This window comes from Lepidothrix coronata, unplaced genomic scaffold (assembly GCF_001604755.1).
Source record: "Lepidothrix coronata isolate B3197 unplaced genomic scaffold, Lepidothrix_coronata-1.0 Scaffold288, whole genome shotgun sequence".
NCBI classification, from domain to species: Eukaryota; Metazoa; Chordata; class Aves; order Passeriformes; family Pipridae; genus Lepidothrix; species Lepidothrix coronata.
The window spans coordinates 127,820-154,596 of record NW_016690468.1 but is presented as its reverse complement, the minus strand read 5'-3'; the positions used below and the strand labels follow the sequence as shown (position 1 = coordinate 154,596).

The 26,777-nt window shown below is 50.7% G+C and overlaps 1 protein-coding gene across 1 annotated transcript; it reads right to left on the bottom strand.

The window, feature by feature from the left end:
• Positions 1–318: 318 nt before the first annotated feature.
• Positions 319–25,990, bottom strand: NMNAT2 (nicotinamide nucleotide adenylyltransferase 2). The gene is made up of 11 exons (XM_017836932.1): positions 25,834–25,990; positions 8,893–8,981; positions 8,115–8,182; positions 7,323–7,401; positions 6,190–6,319; positions 5,476–5,556; positions 5,328–5,372; positions 4,451–4,527; positions 3,318–3,419; positions 3,013–3,080; positions 319–2,887 (listed from the first exon to the last, which is right to left on the bottom strand). Exons 1-11 carry the CDS (start codon positions 25,916–25,918, stop codon positions 2,785–2,787), a joined length of 927 nt encoding a protein of 308 aa, XP_017692421.1. The 5' UTR covers positions 25,919–25,990; the 3' UTR covers positions 319–2,784.
• Positions 25,991–26,777: the final 787 nt, after the last annotated feature.

The following is a 26,777-nucleotide window of genomic DNA, read 5'->3' as shown; positions in this document are numbered from 1 at the left end:
ATGACTGTTTTTTTCATATAGCAACAGAAAAAAAAAGAAAAAAAAAGGCTCCAAAACTTTTGACAAAGGTGAAATCGGTGGCATGACAACTTCAACCCCTTTCCCTCCCCCCTTTATTTATTTTTTCCCCCAAAGGGCGTTTGAAGTTCATTTCTCTTTCAGCAAATTGCACTGTTTAAAAGTGGAGGTTCAAAGACCAAGACCCACAAGCTTCTTCCCACCCCTCCCCTGCACCCTGCAAACCCCAATCCTCACCTCCCTGGCGGTCACATGGATCATCACAGATGATTATTTTTTTCCCATACCCACCCAAATACATTTTTCCAAATGGGTCCCAGAGCTGAAGGACCCGTTACAAACCCCCCATCCCACCCCCCATCAGTGAGTTTTGCTGAGCTGATACACGAAGGCGCAGGTAAGACTAGTCAGACAGAATATACTCATCATCTGTACCACAACACTACGTCTCTAAGCCATGCCATCCTAACCATGATGGGGTGGGAAGCACTGGCGTCCCCACGTCCCATCCCGCGTACCTAGGGAGGGAGGGAGGATCAGAGGTGGCTCTCGGACATGACACCTTCCTTCCTTCTCCATCTCCTTTGTTTTACTTCCCTGTGTCTTTTCCTCAGTGGGAACCCACTGTCTTTCGTGCCCCTTCCAAGAGGTGCTGCCCCCCAGGAGGTTCAGCCCCTCTGGGTGTGTTTTGGAGGCTGGTTGCCACCACTGCTGCTTCTCCTCCAGCTGGGAGCTGAGAAACACGGTGAGGTCTGGCAAGGAGGGGAGGCTGCTGTGTGGAATACCTTCTGTGTTGGGATGGAGAGGAAGAGACTGACAACCTGAATGTGTGACAACAATGGGTGGAGTCCAGCACCTGGTTACTGGTTACCTCATGGATGAGGTGTCCCACCACGGGCACCCGCCCAGCACGTCAGCTGAGGGAGCTCAGTGGGGTGGTGCTGACCAGCTCCAGCTGGCTGAAGACCTCCCTGGAAAAGAGGCGTTCCTGTTCTCTGAGTCCCCCACACACTCGCCACCCTCTCTGCTTTGGCATCTCCAAATCTCCTCATCCCATGGAATACGTACGCAACCACCTGGAGACACCGGAGCTGCTGCTGAGGGACTCAGCTGCCGAATTTAGAACAGTTCCCGAACAAACCTCACCGTGCAGAGGGAAATCCCTGGCAGGGAAAGACCTCTTCTGGGGCCTTTGGGTGAGTCACATCACCTCTGTCCCTCATGATTTCCCTTCTGGGAAGGGCTATGTCCTCCTGAGAAGTTGTCAGCTACTGTTCCTAAAATGCTGCCTGCTGCAAGGACCCTGTGACCATGGCCTGCCTTGTTTTGTCCAAAGCTGTTTGCTGTTCCAGGGATGCCAGCAGCACCCAGCAGGTCAAATTTAGTGCAAAGTCTCACCAATTGAAGCTTCAATGAGAGCTACTTTGTGGACTTTTAAGGGATGAAGTAGAGGAAATTTCACATCTTTCCTTGAAACACCGTGGAGGACTCTCAGCTACAGGCAACTGTACGGCTCCACCTGAAGCAATATAAGGTTAGATGGAGCAAAAGGGAGAACAGAAGGTGAGGGGTAAACCTTCCTCCTTGTGGCTGTGACCTTCCCCAGGAGCTGTGCAGGGTTCTTGCACCCTAGGGATGCTCAGCAGGACATGAGCCTGCTCCAGCAACCCTCCTCTCCACAAGGCTTCAGTAATTGCTCCCTGTTACCTACCCTGGCATGTCTCCACCAGGCTCCATCCCCAGCATCTGGAGGCATGTCACAGGTGGGAGAGCAGGAGCCTGGCATGTCCCAAGGGATGTGCGAAGTAGCCACAGCTGGTTTGGGAGGGGGAAAGTATCATGCATTTAATGAACTCTTCAAGAAGAGGAAGAGAGTCGGAGCGGTGGGAGAAGGGGGAAGTTTACAGACAGAAGTAGTGATCTGAAGGCCAGAGGATGGTGATGGACCCAACCAGCTTTGGGGAAAATTGTCACCAGAGGTTTTGGCTCACTACCTGCTTCTTTCTACCTCATTTCTCGGCGCCATAAGTGGCAGATCCCTTTCTAGGTGCTATGGGTTGGAGTAGAACATCACCCCAACTCAAGTCACCCAGGAAGTGGCTTGAGTTCTTGCAGCCAAGGAAGGTGAGACATGACATTCTCCCTGCAATGCTTTGGCAGCGATGATTGCCAAGGCCTCTGCTCCCTTCTCCATGATTTTTCAGGACCAGGAGGAGGATTTGGTTAGCTGGGCTGTCCTACTGCCGTTCTGGGAGGCTCACGTGCCATGAGGCACCAAGCCGGTGCCAACCAGGGTTTGGTTGGTCACCGGGTCGAGAGGCTCAAAGGGCTCGCACTAAAACTATTGAATAAAAAAAATGCACCTAGATTTATTGAGCTTAAGTTCTGTAAGATGATGCAGAAGAGGTAGCCCCTGCTCTGAGCATGCTGGGAGGACGGACCAGGGGGCCTTTTCCCAGGGACATGCTGGGAGGGGGTGCCGGGGCAGCCTCCCCTTGAGCACACCGAGCACATCGCTCTCATACCGGTTCCTCCTCCCTCCCCACGTGTGCAGGGCAGGGCAGTACCCCAAAAAAGAGACCAAACTGTTCCCTGGACATTGCTGCACGATGGAGTGTTGGTGCCGGGGGTGAGAGGCAGACACGGGCAGGAGGTCATGGGATGGGGCGAGAGATGGAGACACGGACTGAGAGAGAGAAAAAAGAGTGATGGAGAGCTGCAGGTAGGCGGGACACGAGGGCTGTCTCGCTGCAAGGCCTCTGGCTCTTAGCCAGAGGCGTTGATGTACAGCTGGCTCTTGAGGATGTAGTCGATGACAGGCTGGCAGAGGTAATCCACAACGTGTCCATCCCCGTGCTGCAGGGCCAGTCTGGGGGCACGGGGGGAGAGAAAGGGATCAGAGCCCACTTGGCTGGGTCAGGTGTCCATGTGAGGACAATGGAGGGGCTGGCTGGGGGCACCCTGCTCTTCCCCCAGTCCCCCTGCATCACCCACCTGCTTTTGGTGGAGCTGACGACCGACATGGGGTGGTTTGAGTCATCCTTCACCACCAGGATGTTGTTCTGCAGGGGAAGGAGGGAAAGAGGAGTGAAGGGATGGCTTAAAAGTGGGTGTCTGCCCCACCAGCCTCCCCACCCTGCTGGCCTTGGGAGGTGGCTGCATGGTGGCTCATCCCACCCAACCGCTGAGAGCATTTGACCCCGAGACATTTTGTCCCCTGTGGCAGAAGTGCTCTCCTGGGTAGAGAGAGGCTGTGGGTCCTCTCACAGCCTTCCCTGGCCATGTGTGCATCCACTCACTTTGTACTTGCGGAGGATGGAGGAGTGGTTCATGATCCGGTCGGGATCTGCTCCATCCCGGGGCACCACCACGATCCCGAACTCCCCGACGATCACCTCCATCTAGGAACGACCCAAAGTGTGGAGAGCTTTATAATCACCCCACACAAAACCTGCCACTGTCTGCCAACCCCCCCTACTCTGTGAAAGCTGGGCCATGGTCTGGATGGAGATGGAAAGTGAGTTTGGGGATATGTCAGCAGCCTTTGGCAGAAAAACAGAATTATCAAGGCAAGTGATCTGCAGTGGATGAAATAAAAGGCATGGGGTTAAATCCTATTACTGGGTGATGAATTCAGACTTTGAGCAGAACTCATGGTAGAAGGAGGTGGGAGCAGAAGAGGTTGCCTAAGGAGGACATTTTTGCATCCTTTGTGCTGGGCTTCAGGACTTGCCTCATCTCAGCTTTTTAAGCCTTTCAGAGGAGATACCTGCCACCTAATTGCTTTACAAAACTTAGGACTGAAGATGTGGTAACTGAATTTAGAAATGGTTGAGAGGTTCAAGGAGGGAGGTTTTTGCTGACTGCCTGATCTCAGTGAAGAGCTGGGGGAGACCCCATAGCCAGCATTGCTCTGGAGCAGCATGTGGGTCATTAACCCATCCTCTCTCCAGGGCTGGTGTTCTCCCATGAAAATGTGGCTTCTTCAGGCAAGGACCAACAGTAAAAGCTGTTGATTTGGCTCTAATTGTGTTTAATTTCTAATGTCTGGGCAACTTCTGTAAAGATCTTACTTCCTACCTGCACACCTCACTCTGCTGGGATTGGCATCTACTTGATTCTGCCTCCTTCTGAGGGACAAGGAGTGGAAGCACAGCCTTGGGATGGGCTCACCCTGCATCCCAGATTACATCCTCTGCATGGGCAGTGAGTGGGAGCAGGGCTTGAGTCTGTGGAAGCCCTGTGGAAGTGTGTAGGGGAGGTGAGGGTCAGGGTTGGGAAGGAGGAGGCAGTGGGGCCAGTGGGCACAGCTCCTGTCATCCCAAGAGACCTGAGTGGCTCCCAAGAGCATGGGGTGTGGGAAGCAGAGGAGGAGGAGGAAGGGAGCCTGGGGAAGAGGAGCATGGAGGGATGCCCAGCAGTGGTGACTCACATCTGCCTCGTTCCAGAGACCAGGGATGCAGAAGGACTCCAGCAGGTCGCTGCCACAGAGCAGTAAGATGCGAAGCTCTGAAGAAAAGGAGAGAAGCTCACAGGTGTGAGCACATGGGGCTGAGCAGGCACCAGCCCCATAACTTCAGGGTTGGCTTCACAGCTCAGCAAGAAAGTAGTGGCATGGGAAGGAGCTTTCTGCTCTGACGGGCCCCTAAAGATTTATTTATTTGCACAGCTGCCAGAGAAAAGCCATAAACCCACTCCTCTGAGTGGGAAGAGATGGCTACATGGGAGGGTGCCTCCCTGTTCGGCATTTCCAGGTAGCCAAAGCCTCTGGGCTCTGTGTGGTGTAGGTGCTGGGATGGCTGTAGTGCCAGGCTGTGTGTGAGCTTGCCCATGAAATGGGTGTCAGAGCCACCAGCACTCTCTCCACACAGACCTCTGGGTGATGTATGGTGGGGCCATGTCTGGGGCAACCTGGTGGGCCTGAAACCATTACAGGGCTTTAGAGGAAAGGGCAGCTGAAATCCCTCCTGCTGCCGTTCAAGGCTTTGCAGGGCTGCAGGCATTGCCAGGATGGGATGACACCACCATGGGAGGGCACTTGGGGTGACTGTCAAGGCATGATGCCATGGCAGGTCTGTGTCTGCACTGGGGACCGTGTCCCCACTGCTCACTCCCTTATTTCAGCTGCTGTCTGCCAACAGGGCCAGGCTCAGCACAGTTAAGCACTGCTCCTGTTTCACCCCTGAGCCCCAGTAGCTGGCACCAGGGTGAGATGATCCTATATCCTTCACTTGCCCCTGGATCTTTTGTCCAGTAGCTCCCGAGCCACATGGCGCTGGCCCAGGGGAGCTGGGGGGCTGTGCACTCACCGATCTCCTCATATCGCATCACTGTCCCCAGGTTGGCATTTTCATCTGAGAAAGGGAAGAAAAAGAGAGGTGCTGGTGCCTGGCCTAGCCCAGGGGGCTGGGAGGAGGGCTGGGGGCTGGACTGACACCGGACCTTTCCTCTACGTACCCACAAATGTGAAGCGTTCCATGGGCGGGCGAACACAGCAAATCCGGCTCAGGCTTTCTCCCACCTTCCCCAGGATCTTTGCTAAAAGTGAAGGAAAATTAATGGGAGAGAGGTGGTGCAATTAACCCGTACAAGCTCTTCAGCCACCCTGGTCCTGCAAGATGGTCCTGTGCAGGAACTGCTCCCAGCACCTCCCCGCCACCTCCTTTCTTGGTCTTAACTCCCCAGAGTGCTACCCTGTGCCTTGAAGAGACCAGCTGGACAGCTAAAATCACTAAGAAAATCACAAGATGTCCATTTTTATGGGATTTAAGTAATGCTCCCGCTTCTCCCTAGCTAATACTTTCATGTCCCATATCCCACTGGTTCATAGGGGATCCAGCTCCATCATCTCTCCTGCCAGTTCTTCCCTTGCATGCACCCTGTGAGCATCAGGTGCCTTTTCCTTTAGCTGCTCTCCCTGCCTGGACATCATCCAGCTGAAGCTCAGTGAGATTTTACAGCCATTTTATGCTGTTCTTGGCTCCCCTTGCTGTGCTGGATGGTAACTTCTCCATTGCACCCCCACCCCACCCTGGGCTTGGTGCATGGAGCCAGATGAGCCATCTGTCCAAAGACAAGGTGACAGAGCACTGTTCCTAATGCTTGGCAGCCCTGGCTGGGAGGTAAGGGGTCAGTAGTAATCCCCCTCTTCCCTACCCTGATGCCACCTACCTGCAGTGGGCTTGTTGGAGACGTTGTTGTTGTTCTGGTAGATGTTCTGCGAGGACTCATTCTGGGGCTGGCCAATCACAGGGGTGATGGAGGGCGTGTTGACATTGGAGAGGATGCATCCAGTCACTCTCTGCAATGAGGGAGAAGTGTAGCTGGAAGAGCCTCTTCACCCCAGCAACCTCCCAAAACATTTTTGTCCCCATATCAAGCCTCCCCACCCTTGGCGCAAGGTCATCTTCAGTGACAAGTATGTCCAAGCTCACTTTAGGATCCCCAGTCCCATGAGCCCGAGGCCAGCAGGACCCTCTGGATAATGATTTGTGATTAAGGTAGTGTTAACTTTTTGTGTGGAGCCATGAGGCTGGCAAGGAGCAAACATGTTCTCTTCTCCCTCCCAGTCCCTGCAGGAGAAGGAAAGCATGGCCGGTGACTCCTCAGCTTCAGCATCATGGTCCTTGGATGCACCGCACATTCTGCTGGGCTAGTTAATGCTGTGTCTCCTGTCTGGGCTGCCTGTAACTTTGTGTGATGCTCTTTCATCCGTTTCCCATCTTTGGTTTTCTTGCTGTATCCAAGTGTGCCAGCAGCCCTGCTTCCCTGCAGTCACCAGAGGGCATCCACCTTTTCCCATGGCTCTCAGACCTGCCTGGGTTTTGGAGGGACTTTTCCTCCTGGGGCTTGTGCTCCCAGAGACTTCCCAGGTGCTGAATTTTCCCACTGAGTTTCTCCATCAAGTTCATACAGCAGTTTTGGCTCAGCTGGTGAGTGGGAAGGCCCATCCACCTCGCCTTCCCCTCTGGGAGGAACCAGTAGGCAGCAATAATGATTTGGCTTCTGCCCATCCCTGCCTTCTCTCTGCCTTCACCCCTGCTCCCCTCCTGGCGTTCCTGGGTCCAGGATGGCTGCTGGCTCCAGCTGGAGGGCCCAATTTCCTTCCAACATCAGAGCAAGGAGCTCAAAGGAATCTTGCGCCTCTTCCAGGTCAGGATCTCACAGATGTTCCTGCAAGTCTTCTCTCATCCTGTCTCAGACATGTTTTAGTTGTCCCCACACTGGGGGAAGAGCAACCCCATTCCTGCACCCTCCCCATGCCCTCACCCCCGGGTGCACCCCCGGTGCAGGGACTGCCTCACCTTCATCAGGTCACGGTGGTGCTCCAGCACACTGCAGGTGGTCTGCCAGGTGTCCTGGTAGCACTCCCAGGGGTCCACCCTGCGGGAACACAGCAAGGCAACAGCGTTGGCCGATGGCCACCGGACCTCCTGGCCGTGCCACCTCCTCCCCACCCGGCTGGCCAGCAGTGCCACAAGCAGCTACCATCACTCCACAGGTGTGCCACGGACCATGTCCTTCCTCCAGCCCTTCCACCCAGCCCTTCCTAACAGCTCTGGAGACCTGAACATGTGCCAGGGTACCTTTCTGCTCTTGGTACCCAACTAACCAGCTTTCATTGGGATTGGACGTGACTACACGTCACAACCCTGTTTCTGAGGGCAGCCCGAGGTGTTTCTGGTCCCACCTCAGCCACCAGATGCCATGTGGTGATGCTGGGAAGGTGAGAGTCTGTGGGCTGGTGCTGCAGGTGTGGAAAGGGAAGGTGCCACAGCACAAAACTGGGGTGGGCTGAGTGACTTTGAGCCTTGCCCAGACACCACAGGCTGAACAGGGGGCTTGCAAGACCTCCTGAATTCCCAGAGCTCCCTTGAAGGGTGATCTAACCATCTGCATCTGTTCTCTGCTGGACTGGGAGAGGAAGGTCTTTGGTTTTTAATCAAGCTTGGGCTCGGAGAGGAGAAAGTCTGTCCTGGAGCTCTACCAGCTGGTGGCATCTCCGCTTCGCACACAGGCCTTTGCCACCGCGGTGCGGGGAGGGGCAGGGGCTGCCAGGCCACTGATGCCACAGCAGGGTGGGCTCTGCCACTCACCTGATCCAGTCAGAGGACTGGACAGCCAGCTGGCACATGGTCAGGCGGTGCCGGCTCGAGACCAGACCCTGCAAAAGAGGGTGAAGGAGGAATGGTTACATCATACCCTGGCCAGCCTGAGCTTGCAAACTTTCCTGGGGCAGAACATCAGGCTCACTCAGGTGAGACAGGCCAGAAGGATTCATTCCTGCCCATAAACATTTGTTTAAGCTCCTGTTTGCTGGAAGGGAGGAGTTCCTGCTGGGCGTCAGCCCTGACTACGCACCAGGAGGTGAGATTTGCTCAGCACCACCACTCCCAGCTCCGTGCTGCAGCAGAGCCAGAGCTGGGGTGGTGGTTTCTTGGTTAAATTTTTCCAGCTTTCAGGACAGGAGGAAACTCTCCACTCCAAATTTGGAAAGTGCTTCTAAAGGCTACCGTTTTCATAGTTTCCATCCCCGCAAAAAAAAAAAAAAAAAATTAAAATTGGCTTTGAAATAATTAAAACAAAACCAAAAAACTACCCAGCAAGATGGCCACCACTGTTTTGGGTGAGAACATTTCTCTTTGCTGTCTAGTACTTTGGTTGGTTGTAGGGCCTTGCTGTGGCTTTTATCCAAAGAGTGAGTGGTTTCATCCTTTCCCTCCTCACTGAGACTTTCCCATGGTCAGGAGCTGCCCCAGGCAGAAGATGAACAGGAAGGGACCATGGGTCAGGCAGTGCTGCCCAGTGCTCATCCCTGGTTTCAGAGATACCATTGCACACAGGAGGCAGAGGGGGAAAATGGGGACAACCCACCGTCTTCCCATAGGAGTCGTGCACGGGCGAGACGATGCCACCGATGACGATGAAGCGTCCGGTCTTGTGCAGGTAATCCCGGGCTCGCTCTGCCGGGGGAGGACAAGGAAAAAGGTGCAGGGGGGCTTAGCTGGACCCACTGAGCGCTGCAACACCATGGCACCCACCAGCCATGCCCCAGTTGGTCCCTCAGCAGCCTCACGGCTCTTACACCGCTCCCGGCCTGTGCCAACACCACGTGCTGCCCACGTCCGACAGACTTGCCAGAGTGCCTCCAGCCTGATGCCCATTCTCAGGCTGGTATTTCCAAATGGTGACATTTGAGGATAAAAATACTGGGGAAGGGTTGCTAAATTCACAAGATCTCCTACGTGCCCACCCCAGCTATTGAGACAGTAGCAAAAAAAAGAAGATAGGAAAGGTAAAAGCAAAAAGGGAGATAAGATTGATGAGTCATTAGAAAGTCATTACAAAGAGCTTTTTTTTTTCCCCAAGCAAAGGATCTGTAAATTATTTTGCATTTGCAACAAAAAAGAACATTTCTGAAACTGAGGTGTTTTTGGGATCTGTCAGCCATCCCAAGATGTCACTGTGCATCATATCCTTCAGCCGCCCTGCTCAGGGGCTGGCACTTCCCCAGGGGATGCGGAGAAGTCCTGCCTGAAGGTGCAGCAGCAGTGGGGAGGCAGTTTCAGGGAGCCTTCCTCCCCCTCTCCACCTGCACCCAGCCCCAGTGGTGCCTCTCTTCAGCTCCCATGCCCTCCCTTCTGCTCTGCTTCAGGACAAAAATTCAGCTCTGAAATTATTTTAGAGCTCCCTTGCAACAGCTTGGGATGGATGAGGAGCACTCATACATGGAGGGAAGTGAGGGGGGCTGAGCAGGGCTGGAAGGTTGGGTTGTCTTGGGGACAAACTTTATTAGGGCCTGTAGCAATAGAGCAAGGAGAGATGGTTTTAAATCTAAAGAGAGACAGTTTAGATTAGATACACAGAAGTTGTTTTTAACTCAGAGGGTGGTGAGGCCCTGGCACAGGTTGCCCAGAGAAGCTGTGGCTGCCCCATCCCTGGAAGTGTCCAAGGCCAGGTTAGATGGGGCTTGGAGCAACCTGGGCTAGTGGAAGGTGTCCCTGCCCATGGCAGGGGGTGGAATGAGATGGGCTTTAAGATCCCTTTCAACCCAAACCTTTCCAGGATTCTATGTCACTTGGGCAAAATGATTATTTTTTTCTGAATTTTGACATTTCTACTAAGGAATATTGTTCAGCTATTGTGTCAGCTAAAAGTCAATTTAGGAAATATAATTGCCGTGGACCTTTTTCCCCCCTCGAGGGCATTGAGCAGCCCCAGGTCTCTGTGACAGCCTGTGGATGATTTACCAGCCTCAATAAAACCTCTTCCTCAGACTCACCCGAAATCCTCACCCTGGCTGCCTTCCCAGCTCTTGTGCCCTGGGTACACCAGCCTCCAGGGAGGGAAAGCAGGCTTAAATCATTTGACGGGTGCAGGGAGTAAAATTCGATTGCCTGAATTAGATGTACCGAAATTATCCCTCCCCGTCCTCAAAATCCTCGGGGAGTACATGCAGAAAAACACAACATTCTTGGGTGAGGTTTGTTTCAGGGGCAGGGAGGACCCAAGATTGATAGATCAGCATTTACCTTTCTATCACAATGCAATTTAAAATGCAAATTAAAAGAAAAAGTAAATTCCCTAACAAAAAAGATGCCATTGAGTTTTAAATAAACACAAACACATCCTTTGATTTCTCTCTGCTTCACTCTGACTTGATTTTACTTCCAAAAGACAATTAAAAACACTGATCTGTTCATCTTCACGTATGGCATCTTTATAAAGTTCTCTCTTAAGACAAGCTGAACAACTTATGTGTAAGCTGTGCTTCATGTTCTCAGGGTTGGCTGATGGTATTAATTTCCCTTGAGTTTTTGGTGGCTGTTCCTCAAAAACATATACAACTAAAACTTGGGATCTGCATTTTTAAGAGTTTGTTGTCTACCTCAGAAACAACAAACAGAATTTAAATAGGTATGGAAAATATATAAATGTATGGACCAGTAAATCCTTGCAAGGGAAGTATTTGGGCAGACGTGGGCTATGAAGCAGCAGTCTCTTGTAGGGAATGAAGGGCTGAGCAGGAAAGGGAAGACCTGCTTTCTGGTCCTGCCTTGCCTAAGACTTGCAGAGCACGTTTTCACATCCCAGACTGGTCCATTCTCACTTGTTTTTGGGGCAGAGCACGTCCCTTTGCTTGCAGGGCTGTGTCCATCAGGCGACTGTGCTGTCTCGCCTGTTTGTGTAGCTGTCAGCTAAGTCAGACCTTCACAGCATCCACTTCAAAGCTAAAGCCTTTAAAAAGATTGCATTTTCTTAAATGACATGTCAAATCTTGTTTGGAGAGGAGCTGTGCCGCTAGTGGGGCTGGCACAGCGATGGGAGCAGCCACCCTCACTGCTGGGATGGTGGCAGAGGATTCGGGGCAGGTGGAACTGTGGCTTCAGCGTGGCACGAGTAAGACACTGAGGTACTGCAGCGTGTCCAGAGAAGGGAATGGAGCCAGGGAAGGGTCTGGAGCACAAGTCTGACGAGGAGCAGCTGGGGGAGATCAGTCTGGAGAAAAGGAGGGACCTTCTCACTCCCTACAGCTCCCTGGTGGGAGGGTGGAGCCAGGTGGGGGTCAGGCTCTGCTCCCAGGGAACAAGGGACAGGACAAGAGGAAGTGGGTTTAAATTGAATATTAGGAGAAATTTCTTCACAGAAAGGCTTGTCAAGCCCTGGCACAGCTGCCCAGGGCAGTGGTGGAGTCCCCATCCCTGGAGGGATTTAAAAGCCGTGCAGATGTGGTGCTTGGGGTCGTGGGTTAGTGGTGGACTTGGCAGCGCTGGGGGAATGGCTGGACTCAGTCTAAAGGGTGCTTTCCAACCCAAATGATTCTGTGGTTCTATGATTCTAAAATTGCCGTGTTAGTTTGCAGCATCCAGGTGTGTCCTCACTGCAATCATGATGTCGTGCTTAAAGCTTATTTTTATTTCTTTTACAGTTTGAATCTTCTTAGGCTGATGTACTCTTCAGTGGCTAAGTGGAGAGGACAACAGGCCTCCGTAGCCAAGCCTGTCTAAACATGTTACCTCATCGATCCTTGAGCCCTACCCTCTGCACAATGCAAGACCAAACTGCTTTAGCTCTTGTAAGAGACCTCGGGGGTGTTGGTTCATTCCCCACCCTGGGAGGAGGTCGCAGTGTCTCCTGGCACGGCATGCGCTCCTGGCACGTGCAGAAGGGGGTTTGGGTCTCAGCATCTTGAAATGGTGGGTGATCAGTGCTGTGGCTCTGTGTGAGGAGTAACTAGAGGTTGGGCAGCAAGGGCAGGGAGACGGGATGGAGGTCACTGCTGGCACAGAAAGGGCAAAGTGGGTGAGTCTCCTGCTGTCCCTGGGTCTCTCATCCTGAAAGGGGGGCTGTGCATGGTGTGAGGCTGAGCTGAGGAGCTTCACACCCAAGCACATCACTGGTCATTCTTCTGGGTTTCTGGAAACAGGACTCTGGGCTTGGTGGGTCATCGCTTTGAACCACTGTGGCTGCTTTGATTTTGCAGTGCTTTCTCCAAGCCCCCAGGTCCATGTTATCAGAAAAGACTTCTTTTCACAAAATTTGCTGTGTCTTTTACGCAAAATATGCACATAACTGGTCTACTCTGGCCTCCAATCGGGAGGTCTGGAGACACACTATCTTTAACGCTGCTGATGCTTTTGAGAACACACGCAGGATCACCCTTGAGGAGAAAAGACAATGCAGAAAGAATCGTGTCTTGCAGAATATACCATCTAAGGAGTCTTTCTGCTGTGCCTTTTGCAACTGGACTTGTCTATCTCACATTGGCCTTTTCAGCCACCAATGTGCTTGTAACAAATGTGGATAGAGCCCTCCCCAAATCTTCGCTCGTGAAGCCCAGCCATGAAAAAAAAAAAAAGGATATCAGGTTCGTGGTCTCCCTGCAGGCACTGAAGACACTGCAGTAGCTTTGTATTCTGGCCTATTCATTGTCCTTGAGCTCAGCCTTCTGTCACGGCTTCCTAGCCCTTTCCCAGCCCATTTCTTGCCTGTCAAATGCTTATGATGTCCACAGACCATGCCAGACCCCAGAAACCCCCCTCCGGTATTTTCATTTTCTATGAGCACTTTATCTCCTGCCACACCAATGCAAGGATGTCAGCTTTGGAAGAGAAAAGCTCATTCCTTTTCCAGTGTAAATTGTCTGTAATGCTCCAGGCGGCCTCGATGGCTTTTAAACCTTGTTGACATAAATAAACTCCCGGTGATGGACCCTGCCAAGGCGTGCATTAGCCCACCGGCAGCGTCACTTGTGTGATGGGAAGCTCTCAGTGCCCTGGCTCCACGCCTGGTGGCTGGTGGATGACCTTAGCCTGGCTGTGTTGGGGAAGGAAGGGACAGGGGTGACACCTGGACTCATCCCAAGCACTGGTGACACCTCCCCGCTGCCCCAGCCCAGCTTTGCTCACCCGCCCTGCAAAGGCACTTCAAATATTTTTGGCTCTGCTGCTTTCCTGTGGGATGACGGTGGGGAAACACCAATCACTGGATGCACTCCAGGGCTACAAAAATGGTAAGTGGTGATGTTGTCCAGACTGAATGAAAAAATAGCATCCTGCTTCCCCAATAGGAAATCAGGCCTTATTTAGGAGATGTTTCTTTTGGAGGTTCTCACTGAGTATATTCAATCGCAACATCTCAACTCCTCTGGCGCTGCTCCATCACCTAAATTGACGTTAATGAAATCAAATATTCTTCATGTTCAATTTTTCAAGGTGTAATTTCAAATTTTATTTGCTTTGCCTTTACACCAGGGTCATCTGCACCCCCAAGATTCCTTTTTGCTTTTTTTTTTGTTTGTTTGTTTTTACAGAGTAAAGCCACCAGCCAGCTCTGATTTATGCCCCTTTCCCCATGAGGGTTGAAGCTGCAGCTCACTCACACTCCGTGCCAGCTCTCGAAAAACACACGCAAGGGTGGCAGGGAGGCAAGTTTTGCACAGCCTTAATTGCTCTTCCCCAAGAGCTGGGGAAGGGAAGGTGCACAGCCATAGGTGATGGAGAAGGCAAAACCATTGCCCAGGTGTCTCATTTTTGTTTCAAGGAATTTGGCCTCTGACATCCTTGGAGGGGAGGTGGGATGTGGCCATGAGGTGCCGAGGGCAAGGCAGGCACTTCCCCACTCTCCTGCAGGGGAGAGTGACCCAGATATGCCAGCACACTGTGTTTTATTCTCAACCTAGCAGCACTTGCAGGACCTAAATGGTGCTTCCAGAGCCCATCTTGGGCACAGAGCCAGCAGTTACTCTCAGACTAATTGAATGATGTCTCTGTGTGTGTGTATATATATATATATATATGTATGTATGTATGTATGTATGCATGTCTATATAAATCCTCTGAATCAGGGATGTATTCATCAGAAGTGTCCACCTCTCAAAGCCCAGCTCTCCTGCCTGGCAGTTCTCTTCCCCAGTCAGTGTCTTCACACACCCATCACCCACAATCACACCTTGGTTAGAGCTGGGAAAACCATTGGTACCTCCCTTCCCTGAGCTTCCCAAAGGGACATTTCTACTAGAGCAAGTCCTGACTGCTCTTCAAGGGAGGTTTCTCCTATAGGCAGAAGCAGGAGAGTGGTTCCACAATCACACCTTGGTTAGAGCTGGGAAAACCATTGGTACCTCCCTTCCCTGAGCTTCCCAAAGGGACATTTCTACTAGAGCAAGCCCTGACTGCTCTTCAAGGGAGGTTTCTCCTATAGGCAGAAGCAGGAGAGTGGTTCTTCACCTTGAGATTGACCCCTTCCAAGGCAAGCCTGGGAAGATCCCAGTGTCCCACTGACCCACATAGCTTGTCCTGCCTTGAGCTCAGTGTCTCTTAGACAATCTCAGTCAGATTCCCAGGAGACTTTTGGTTGGTGGAAAAATCCCATTAAGCCCCCTAATGCTTAATGATTTTTATCTCCAAGCTAATTGCTCTGTTACACACTTTCCCCCAACCCTTTAATCCATAGCTGCACCCAGGCACTATAGAAATAACAAATTTGGGAAGGATTTCCATGCTAAATGTCTTCAGCTGTTGGTGCACATTTGTTTTATTGGCTTTTCATAAGCACAAAATACCAAAGACCTCAAGACTCATGGTGGAAGTGGAGGCTGGGAAAGGCCTCAGGAAATGACGCTGCAGCATCTGACCCTTCCATCTCCCAGCCCACCCAGGTCCCCACCAGTGTCCAACTCAGAGCCACCTGAGTGATGACTAATGAGAGTCATGCTATCACCATCTGTTGACCACTCATGGCTTCACAGCAGAAGAGTGAAATTAGATGTTTAAACAAACTAAAAATAATAAAAGTAGGAGACTTGAGTCACAGTGAGCTGACCTAGAAATAACAGAGCATTTGCTGGAGACCCAACTAGACGGGGCCTGGGCAGGGGACCTGGCTGGTCCCAGGTCATCTGGGTTTCTTAAATGAAGCCATAGAGGATCAACCTATTTCATCTCATTGAAATTGAAACTGGAGGCATCCTATTTTTCCTCTCTTTTTTCAGAACTGGGGTATTGCAAGGGCTACTGTGTGTGTGAGAAGTTACACAGGAGCCTGGTAAGAGATTCTGCAGGTCCCAGAGCTTGAGAAGAAGCATCTGAGGAAGAGCCTGGCAAAACAACCTCCTGGAGCAGCCAACCCCGCTGCAGTGGAGCAGGTTAGAGCAGGCATTATCCATCAGGTGAGCAACATGAGGAGAAGTACAGGTGTGTTGAGATGAAGCTGCCACCTGCTCCTCCAGGTGGGGACTGGACCTCCTTTTCTGTCAGGCAGGTAGGTGATCAGCCCAGTGCTCTCACTCACACCACTTCTACAGAGAAGCAACATAACTTATTGCTCAGAGATCTCCATCCTGGCATCACGGGGAGAGCAGGAATATCCTCAGCACCTTGCTGGATCTCACCTGAAGGATAGGCAGCTCAGTCCTGACAAGGTGCCCTTGTTAAATACCTCCACATGGTATTAAATACCCAGAGCTGCTTCCTGGGCATCTTAGAGGTTTTGGGGCTAACAAGGTGAGGGGAAGCATCTAATAAGGTAAAAGCAACTCTTGGTAGGTAAAAGGCTGGGCTGGATGGGGCTTGGAGCAAGCTGGTCTAGGGGGAGGCGTCCCTGCCCACAGCAGTGGGGTTGTAACAAGATGCTCTTTAAGGTCTCTTCCAAACTATTCTGTGATTCTAAAAATGGATGATGAAGGTGACTTCACCTGAAGAAGGAGTTTTTTTGAGCTCTCTGCTGCAGGGCAGCACCAAAGCACCTTGCTTAGAAACCCTCAGAGAAGGATTAAGCATCTCTAGGTAAGACGAGTGTATGGATGGTATTGAAGAGTGAAAGGTCGTGTACCTTTCCCTGTCTGGTGCAGTAGCTGCCACCCCACAAGTCAGCAAGGGCTGGGCATGCTGTAGTGTGGTGCAGGGTGGAGTGAGTTTCCCTCTTCCAGTGTAGTATTTTCCTTGTTTTTTAGAGAGAAATGTGCTAAAATGTGGATTTGCCAGTGCTTGGTGTAAAACGCCACTCTGAGCACCAGGGTTTATTTAAGTACAAACCAGGGGAATGAACATCACTTGAGGCTGGGCTGGGAGAAAGCAGTCAGAGGGATTTTGGTTGAAGCCTGTCTCTCCTATGGGGTTTTTGAGGCTAACAGCTTCCAGCTGGTATAAAGAGACATAACATGCCACCCACAGTAAAGCAACATCAATTTGTGGCATGAATCTGGCCCAGAGCTGGTATTCTGTGGTTGTGTCTCAGCTTCAATAACAGTCTAAATATCAGGAGCAAAAATAAACTGTTTGGCAAGCAAAGGGGAGGGTATTCCAGATAGTCCTGAGTGCTCCATTTGAACCAATTTTTGTAACCCTGGGCCCATGGAGAGTCACACAGGACAAGGGTAGCAGCAAAAGGCAATATTTTCATTATACTGCCATGGTTTTGTATTTCGCTTTCATCAGAATGTGGGTGGAACATCCAAAATAGGACAGGCACCTCAGTGTACATCCCTGGAGAGGTCCTGGTCCACATCTCAGCCAGGGAAATTGGTATCACTCAGTGCCTTTAAAAAAAAAAAAAAAGGGAAATAAAACCCCAGCGGATTTCCACACTTGTTTTCCAGTGCCCTAATTTCCCTGTGGAAGCGCTCTGTTTGTTTTGATTTCCGAGCCGTTGTAGCACATCAAAGGCAGTGCTTCCTAACCCTGGCGTGTGTCGTGCTGCTCCTTCAGGCTGACGCACGGCGGGATCACAACCCCACCAGGAGCAGGGGATTGATGGCTCTCAGTTCCCCGTGGAGCACAGATGGGTGGCATTTGCGCTGCAGCTCTTTGCTGGTCTTGGGCTGCCTCCACGAGGGCTGGCCCCTGCGTGTGGGCCTGACCCTTCTTTTGTCTTTGCTGGCAAAGCATTCGGAGATGCTGACCTCGCCTGTGATCAGTGTTGGCTGAACCAGGCAGGCAGAAAATGTCCCACCTACAGAGATGCAGAAAGGCCAGGGGGATGGTGGTGACAGTGTGGGGTGGCAGAGGCAGCCACGGTAGGACTTCAGCCTTTTGGTGACACCAGCGGGATGTCACATTCCCGTTTTGTACTAGCGAAACCCTCTCTCTTTGTAGATCTATTCCTAAGACCTCACTTACCCCAAGAGAAGCATCAACAATATCTTTGCACAAAGCACAAGTTCCAGAAGCAAAGCTACACCTTTCAGGACCCCAGTTCAGCTTGTGTTGGGAAAACTGGATTTTCTGCTTCCCCTTGCCAATAAACCCTAGTGAAATGTCATCTCCTCAGGGAAGGCTTAAGCTCAATTAGGGGCTGTTGGGTTATGGATGAAAATAGAAACCTTTGTGGAGCAGAGGCTGAGCAAATCCTTCCTTGCCTGGCTCAGAGAAGGACTCTCCACCCATCCCATGGGGAGCTTCTCTGCCTTTGCTTCCTATTCCAGATCCAAAACAGACTTATCTCAGTTCATCATCTTCTCCTGGGGCAAGCCCTACAGCAGCTCTTGAAAATACATATTTCTATAGACTCTAGGTTTCTCTGTTCCCAAATATTAATTTAGCAGTTTTCTGCTGGTATGACCAAGCTACATCCAGCAGCTCAGGCTTACTGAAGGAAACCACTTGATGCTGGAAAGGGACAGGCAAAAATGATCTCCTGACCTGGGTTGTCTTCTCTGGACATGACTGCACACTATCAACATGTGTAAGCAATGCTGCTTTAAGGGGATAAGACCTGTGTCCTGTCCCTGGTTTGTTTGCAGGGCTGTGATGGACACTATAGGCTTTGTCTGGCTTTCTCTATGCAGGGCACTCTGAAAATTGAGCCCTGCTTAGCTGGACACTGGTGGCACCATGGGACTGCTTAGATTGAGGGGTTACAAATGCCAGAGAGGGCATGCTCATCTCAAAATCCAGAGGTGACCTGACCCTGTCTCTATCTTGGGCTGATTTTTCTGTCTTAGAGGTTGTTGAGTCTTTCTGTGGCTGTTTTGGGTTCCCTGGTCCCAGGTGGAGACTGAGGTTAGAGTTAAGGTTAGGGTAAAGTTTGGGGTTACCTGTGCTGCACACTCAACACAGCTGAACTATTTCTGCTTGGCCTTCGACCGCAAGTGGTGGGATGTGGTCTTGACCCCAGCTCTGATGCCTCTCTGTGCCTCCTTCCTTGACTCAGGGGATCCCTTGCAGCCCCCCAGCCTTGCTGCCAGAAGGCATTTTGCAAGCCTGGAGGGTGCAGGGGTAGGATGCCTATTTTGGGCCAGCTGTTGCTCAGATGCACAAAGATCAGCCTGCTCACAACCCACTCCTACCCCGACCCCCACTACAGTGGTACCCGACCCACAGCAGCCTGGCAGGGAAAGGAGGGATGTGACTCCTCCTCGGTGCACCAGTCAGGAGAGGTTTAGTGAGGTCACACTGGAGATGTGGGCTGCCACTGGTGGGGTTTAGCATGCAGCTAATCAATACGGCATCGGACGGGCTGCTATTAAAAAACATCAGAGAAAATGGTAAGGGAGGTGAGAGAATTGTAGTGAGTGCAAATGGCTCTTAAATAGAAGCAGAGCCCCTGTTTCTCTCTTGAATGAGGTTGTAGCACTGGATTTCTCACTGCCAAGTTTGTTTATAGTCGATGGAAGTAAAAGATGGTACGTGGCACATTTTGGGAGGTGGCATTGTCATAGAAACAATGTGATGTCTCACAGACCGTAATAAATACTGCTAAATATTTAAGAGCTTATAAATGTTTTAAAAGAATCCCTGAGTAGTTATTGATGGAGTTTAATCTCGTGCTTGGGAAAACTCCTCCTCACTTTGGGTCATAAAGAGGAGAGGAAACGCTTCAGATGCAGGAAGCCTGTGATAAAGGCCATGAAAAAAGGAGCCTGTATGGGCTACAGTGATGGGAATGGGACATTAACTGATCTATAATGGCACACAAAAGAGCCATGGGTGCTGCAGTCCTGCCTGTGCTGCTCTGTTCTCCCAGCACAGCACCCAAGAATCTGCAGTTTCAGCATGTTTTGGGCAAGTGCTGGGTGTGGAGTCATGTCAGCAACTCACCCACCGCGGCATAAGGCTGGGCTGAGGGGTTTCACTGTCTGCCATCACACTGAGCCAGGAGCACCTGGGGATGGGCACAATCTGCCCTCCCAGACCCCTTGCACTGATGAAATGTTTCAGCTGTTTTCTGTGATTTCAGCTGCTTGGATGGCAGTGGAAGCTCCTCGCCTGCGTTGCAGAGAGGTGAGCACGAATGCTGCAGCTCCCCTGGGCCGACAAATCAACCTGAGTGTTGTGAGATCTGTCCTGGCTCTGTCTCAGTCGGGTCCTTGCTGGTGCTGCTGAGCCCCACCACTGCCATGCAGAGCCAAGCCAGGGCTCAGTCAGGCTCTCACTGTCCACCCGGTCCTCTCAGAACCCCCTCGCCCCTCCCGCTCCATCGATCGCTCCCGCTAATTACGCATTCTGATTCCAGCCCAGAGATGAAATGGAACCAGGAGGCAGCCTCGCAGGGGCCCAGACTTCTTACTCATGTTGCAGACAGCAGAGCAAAACCTCTCTCGAGCTCCTGATGAGCTTTTGTTGGATGTAGGCAGGGAATTTTGCTTCTGGACATTTGTAGATGTATTCCCATTTGAGCAAAAGGGGAAAGGGTGAGCTGTCATTCTGCTCAGGCATTTCTCCCAGCTCCATCCCAGGCAGCGACGCTCTCATTAAACTGCTCTGCAGTTCAGTCATCTCAATCAAATAGGAAAAAGTGATTTTTGAAATTCGGGATGTTAAACAACACATCTTAAACAAAAGCCTCAGCTCCTGCCTCTTCATCCCTCTTTACTTATGGAACTCTATCCCTTCATCTCAAACCAGCCTTTGTGGGATGCAGCAGCTCTCAGTGCTGCTCCTCTACAAGGACTGCAATGGATAATCAAGGAGCAGCCTGCTGGGGTTTTTAATTGCTCAAATTTTCTTAAGAAATCAAGTGGAGAGTTTTACTTCTGATCGCAGTCTTTCGTTGTTTTCTGTCAGAAATGGTTTTTACCCAGCTGTTGGTTGGGATATAAACTCTCCTCAACAACAGATGCACATAGGATCTAGGGAAAATTTAATTCTAAGTAGACAAAAATAGAAGAATAGTGGTGATTTGTTGACTTTCAGGATTCAGCTTATCTACAAGCAATGTTCTTCTGTGCGAGTCCAGGTCCTGGCACTGTTTGAAATGAAGTAGATGGGAAACTCTATGGCCAAACATGTTTAAAAACAGCTGAGGTACCAAGACTCCCTACAAGAAGGTGACATCTGAACAACATCTCACAAACCCCTCCCTCCTACAGGAACATACCTGGAGCAAACCATCACCACATGAACCAACACAATGGAGATGAGAGTCAGGATACAGGCAGATGATACAGATATAATTAAATTGCCTATTTGCTATTGAATGTTTGATAGTGCCCAAAAAATAGCAGTAAAAAAATCCTCTGACAGAGTCAAATGGTAATATCCCAACCATTTTTTTGGGGGGTGTTACCCAACCTGCTGCCTCTGAGTGCAGCTCTGAGCATCCCCATGGATCCCAGAGTCCACATGGCTGGACCTCATGGGCACCTGGAGAGGGGAAGGACAGCTCAAATCTTCCCCTGCACAGGCAGGGATGTCCCCAGTGAAGTTCTGCTACTCAAAGGTTGATGAGAAAAGGTGGAAAGGGGATGGAGAGGTGATCCAAACCCTGGAGATGAAGCTGTGTCAGGCTGTTCTTACAACTGGGCAGAAATAAAACCCTGTTTGATGAGCAAGGCTGTTTGATTGAAGCCAGAAGTTTGCACATAAAAGGATGGATTGTGAGGAATTTCAGAACTCTAAAAAGGCAAGAAAAAAATGTTTAATGTGCTAAAAGGGGGAATGTGGGCAATTACAGAGCAGCCTTTTCTTCTATGATTTAAGAAAAATGAATTTAAAAAAATATTGAGACGCTGCATCTTGATTGACCTGATAGCATCTCTCCCCACCAAATCCTTCATTTCAGTCTGCAGAAATCATCAGAACAACCCTCTGATTCTCACATTATCCATGGGACAGTACAAGCCTTTTCCCTTGCAGAACTACGAAGAAACTCATCTCGGCGTCTTCCTTCCAGCTCCAGCAGTTTATTGGCTCCCTTTCCAGTCCTGGAACACACAAACCCTGGAGCCTCTGACCTTGCCTGGTGATGCCTTTAATCCCAGTATTTTACCCAAGGCCACCTTCAAACCGAACCATGGGGTTGTTTTGATTGAAAAAATGTGCTTTCTACCTTGCTCTGAAGAGCTGCCCTTTGATTTTCAAGCTCTTGAACACAGTTGTATTGGGGCTCCCTGAGCTGGGCCAAGGTGGGGAAATGATTTAATTGTCAAAGCAAGCACAGGCTCCTTGTCTGGCAGGGCGCCGGCACAGGCTTCAGCGCATTAGCAGGGCTGCACAGATTAGGTTTTGCTTTTGACATTGGTCCCTTGGCTTTTGTCCTTTGGGTGGCATCGTTTGCACGGGAAGGAAGCAGGAGGCAAACTGTGAGGAGGCCAAGATGGAGGGAGATGTCCTTTAGGCAGCAAATTCCACTCTGCGTGTCCCCAGCGGTTCGGCACCGAGATACCAAAGCCAGCGTGGGGATGTCTCAGATAAGGATCCCCTCCTGAGCTGGCTGCAGGGGAGGAGGGCTGAGCTTCAAACCATGCTCAGAGTTCCTCTGAGTGTCAGCAGGAATTAAGGTGAATTGGTTGGAGCTTGGTGTGTGCTGGCCGAGGTGAGCAGCAGTGGCGGGGTTTTCATGTGGCTTTAACACAGAGATTTCTTCTGAATCTTATTTTTCTCCAATTTTTGCATGGGCTGCTCTGCTTTTTCTTCTCTGTATCTCTTTAGGGTATAAATGGAGTTTCATTTCAGGTGAAAGGCCATCAGTGTTCATGTCAAGCTTTAGAAAGAACCTCTAGCCTCTCTCTTCTCCTACCTTATCTCCCTGCCACAGTGGCATCCCAAACTTTTTCTCATAGCCACCTAAAGCTAGGAAATACAACTCAAATTTGTGACTCAGAACATACGTATATCTCAAAGCACAGTAGATACCACAAATAACTCTGAGAGTTTTCAGGACTGTGTGGGTGTTTGTGTCAGCCCCTTGGTAAGGATGGCTGTACAGCACCGTATCTCACCTACTTTTTTTGTTATGTGTTATGTATCTTATGCTAAGTATTAATTTATATGTATGATATATATTTTATACACACAGATGTGGATCAACTTCATCTGGGGGGCCCCAGTGATCCAGAGTTGTTAATGGCAGAGGATGGAGGGAGCCCTGTTGTGGGAAGTTCAGTTCCACACACAAGGGTCAGTGGTGTGTTGCACTTGCAGATTTGGGGTTGTAAGAAGAATCCCAGCTTTCTGGAAACCCAAGGCTAATGATGAGTCTTAAATTCACATGACTGGTGGAAAGAATAGCCCTGTGGGAACCTTTCCCCCACTAGAAGAGAATTCCACATAATTAGCCCATCTCCTATTCAGGCAAAAATCCTATGGGAAAAGGTTGGCTTTTGGCCTGAATAAGAAATGGTAAAATCCATACTGAGAAAAATGATGGTTGGCATATAATGGTATGTCTGCAGTGACATACCCATGCAAATACTGTTCTTCCTTCTGGCTTAATTAGTGCCATGTGTTAAAGAGATAAATTTTCCTCTCTACGTTAAGCAAAAAGTTCTCCTATCAAGTTCTCAAAGCCCAGGTATTTGTCTGGATGATAAAGACCACATTTTTGCACAAATTCAGCTGTTTAAAATGCAACACTTACAGGATGGAGCACTGTTTTGGTTGAACTGTACAGCACAGAGCAGAATAACACAGATTTTGTTTGAGATTCCCATGGCTTCATGTAATTATTATTTTAGACTTGGGGGGAAGCGTTCCTCAAATAAAAATGATCAGGGATCAGGTAAATTCTGTCTTTTCCCTGTGGAAGTCTCACTTGTCCCTATCAGGTATCTCAAGACTTATATTCCAGGATTTCTACAGGATACATGCATAGAAAATTTCCACATCAAGCCATCCTCTGAGCTAAAACATGTCTTCCTGAAAGATGTCTGAGTGTTCGTTTACAGCCTTCAGGTGATAGAGAATCCATCAGGTACCCAGGTACTTTCTCCTACTACATGATTACCTTCACTCAAACCCACACACCATATCTGTAGCTTGAAGTTGTGCAGGATCCAAAGCTGCTCTTGGCATGTCACCAGTCTTAATTCTGCTGAATAAAGGAGCCCCCTTCCACCAGATATCACATATCCCTCCACCAAGCAGATCAAGTTGCCCCTTAACATCTTAAAGAATGGATCCAGACTGAGCCTCTCTAGTCTCTTGCCACAAAGCCCGGCTTCTGGAGCTAACATAATTCTTGTCACTGGTCCTCTGAGAAGGGCTTTGCTAATGCTGTACATGAAAATAATACAACCTTTCTTCTTCTGCTTGATATTCCCCCCCTTGTATCTGCAAGGCTCACATTTGCTGCTGTATTTACAGCACCACACAGAGTTTGCATTCAGTGGGCTGTGTACAATCCCTCCTCAGTCCCCGACACCGTTGCTGTTTGGCAGAAGACATTTGCCTGTTGTTTATATTGGATGTGCGTTCTTCCTCGCTGGACATATGACTTTGCATTTGACTTCACTGTTTGAACAAGCCCTTTTTACCAAACACCCCGAGTCAGGCAGCACAACTGTCTCATTACCAGCATGAATTGCTATTCTGACCTCTTTGGGGTCATTGGCACTTTTTAGCGGCAGGGATTATATATTTTCTTTCACATCTTTGATAAACATACTCAACAGAACTGAGCAAAAAAAAAAAAAAAAATCTCATTTCAAGTCTATAAGAACACCCACTGCATACTAATATCTCACCAATATTTATTTTCTAAAATATCTTCTTACTGGTTTTTAGTCCACTGAATATGGGCTGCGTTGATATTTTCAGTATTACTTAATCAAAATAGGGCTAAATGTGAATTATAGAAATCTGTTTCATCAGTGGTTGCTTCTATCAACCACGTCCCTGTAATTTCATGTAATTATTATTTTTATTTTGAAATAGTTCCTCTTGATCCTTGTTAGCAATTTCTTTTAGCTTAAGCAATAGGATTTTTTTGAAATTTCAGGTATGTTGTTGCCCAGGACCACATTTTTCTGGCACTTATGAAATGGAATAGCAATGTGATCATTTGCATCTAGAAAGCCATAATTTTCTAGCCTGCTGCCCAACTCGTTATGGTCTACAAAAACAAGGTCTGACGTAGAAATAACCCAAGCTGATTTCAATTATTTTTGCACTTAAAAACTTCTGTACAGCTTTTAGAAACCTCAGGGATGCTTCTCCAGCAGAAGACCTTCGGCATCTGCTCCCCAGCCTCAAATTGCCTATCAGACATAAAGGATGGATCCTGCCTCTGCACTCCAAGAAGGGATATTAGAGGAGCTGATCTTTCTATTCTCCTTTTTTCAGTGGTCTGCAGTGGACACTTCACCCTCGCAGGACTCCTCCCCACCCCAAGTGAGTTGCTGTTTTCATAAGGGATCTTCAGGCATTTCGAGCTTTACCCAAACCGTCAGTATTTACGGCATGTCAGACTGCCTTTGATGGAGATTGCCCTTCCTCCCTTTCTCTCTCCCTCCCTCCTTCCCTCTTGTCTTGCCTGAGCAGGCTGTAGCAGTGATTTTAGCATTCCCATCATCTGTATCATAGCATGGATGCTTGGTAATATCCATCATCTCACAGGAACATTTCCCATTCCTCAGACCTGGTATCAATCTAAACGTCGGGTACTCTAATATCTTGATTAACTGCCTGCATTTTTGTTGACTTCTGTGCCTGGCTGTGGCTGCCTGGCTCTCTCTCCTCCCTGGCCAGAGGAGATGGAAGCGCTGCAGCGGCCGCAGGCTCGCAGACCCCGGGGCTGAGCGGCAGCGGACAAACACGGCCAGGACCGACGCCGGGGGACTGCGGGGCGGGAGCGTGACAAGGGGAGTCCAGAGGGGAGAACCCCGCTGTCCGAGGGGGACAGCCCCCAGGGATGGGGGACAGCCCCCAGGGATGAGGGCCAGGTCGGGGAGGCCCGGGCGGTCCCCGCCCGCGGCGCGTTCAGCACCACCGGCCGCGGACAGCGCCCGGCCCCGCCGCGGCCCCCGGAGCGGGGCTGCACCCCGAGCACACCCCGAGCACCCCCCGGGCACACCCCGACCCCCCTTCAGCCCCCCCATCCCCACCGCGGGGTGCAGCCCCTCGCCTCCCCCCCCGCCCCGCCGCCGCGGGCACTGACCGAACATCTGGATGTGGCCCTTGGTGATGGGGTTGAAGCTGCCGCAGGCCAGAAGGATAACGTGGGTCTTGGTGGTCTCGGTCATGGTGCGGCCCTGCCCGGCCCCGCCGCGGTCTGTGGCTCGGTGCGGCTGCGGGAAGGAGGAGGGAGGAGGGATGGAGCGGGGCCGGGCGGGAGCGGGGGCGGCGCCGCGGCTGCGGGAGCGGGGACGGGGCCGCCCCTCGCCACGCACGGCCCGGGGCGCGCCCCCCGCGGAGTCCTGAGCACACGGGTGGGCGTGTAAACACACGTATGTGCGTGTGCACACATGTGCGCACCCCCGCGGGCACACATCCAGCCCCGAGGGCGCAGACAGGGGCACCCGCCCTGGCACAGATGTGCCAACGCTCACATCCACGTGTGGGCACACATCCACGTATGGGCACACATCCACATCCCCTCTATACGCACACGCGCACACATGTGCACACACACTCGCAGAGAGGCAGCAGTGACACACTGGCATCGCCAGGACTGAGACGTAACAGGAGGCTTAACCTGGAGAAGAAGAGGCTCAGGAGTGACTTTGTTGCTCTCTACAGCTCCCTGAAAGGAGGCTGCAGCCAGGTGGGGGCCGGGCTCTGCTCACAGGAAACCAGCAATAGGACAAGAGGACATCGTCTTAAGCTGCAACAGGGGAGGTTTAGGTTGGACATCAGGAAAAATTTCTTCACAGAAAAGTTGATTAGACATTGGAATGAGCTGCCCAGGGAGGTGGTGGAGTCATTGTCCCTGCAGGTGTTTAAGGAAAGAATTAATGTGGCACTCAGTGCTCTGTTCTAGTGACAAGGTGGTGATTGGTCACAAGTTGGACTCGATGATATCAGGATTCTTTTCCAACCTAAATGATTCTGCGATATGCAGGACTCAGCATTCACGAGCAGTTGTGCTCTGTGTGTTCCCCC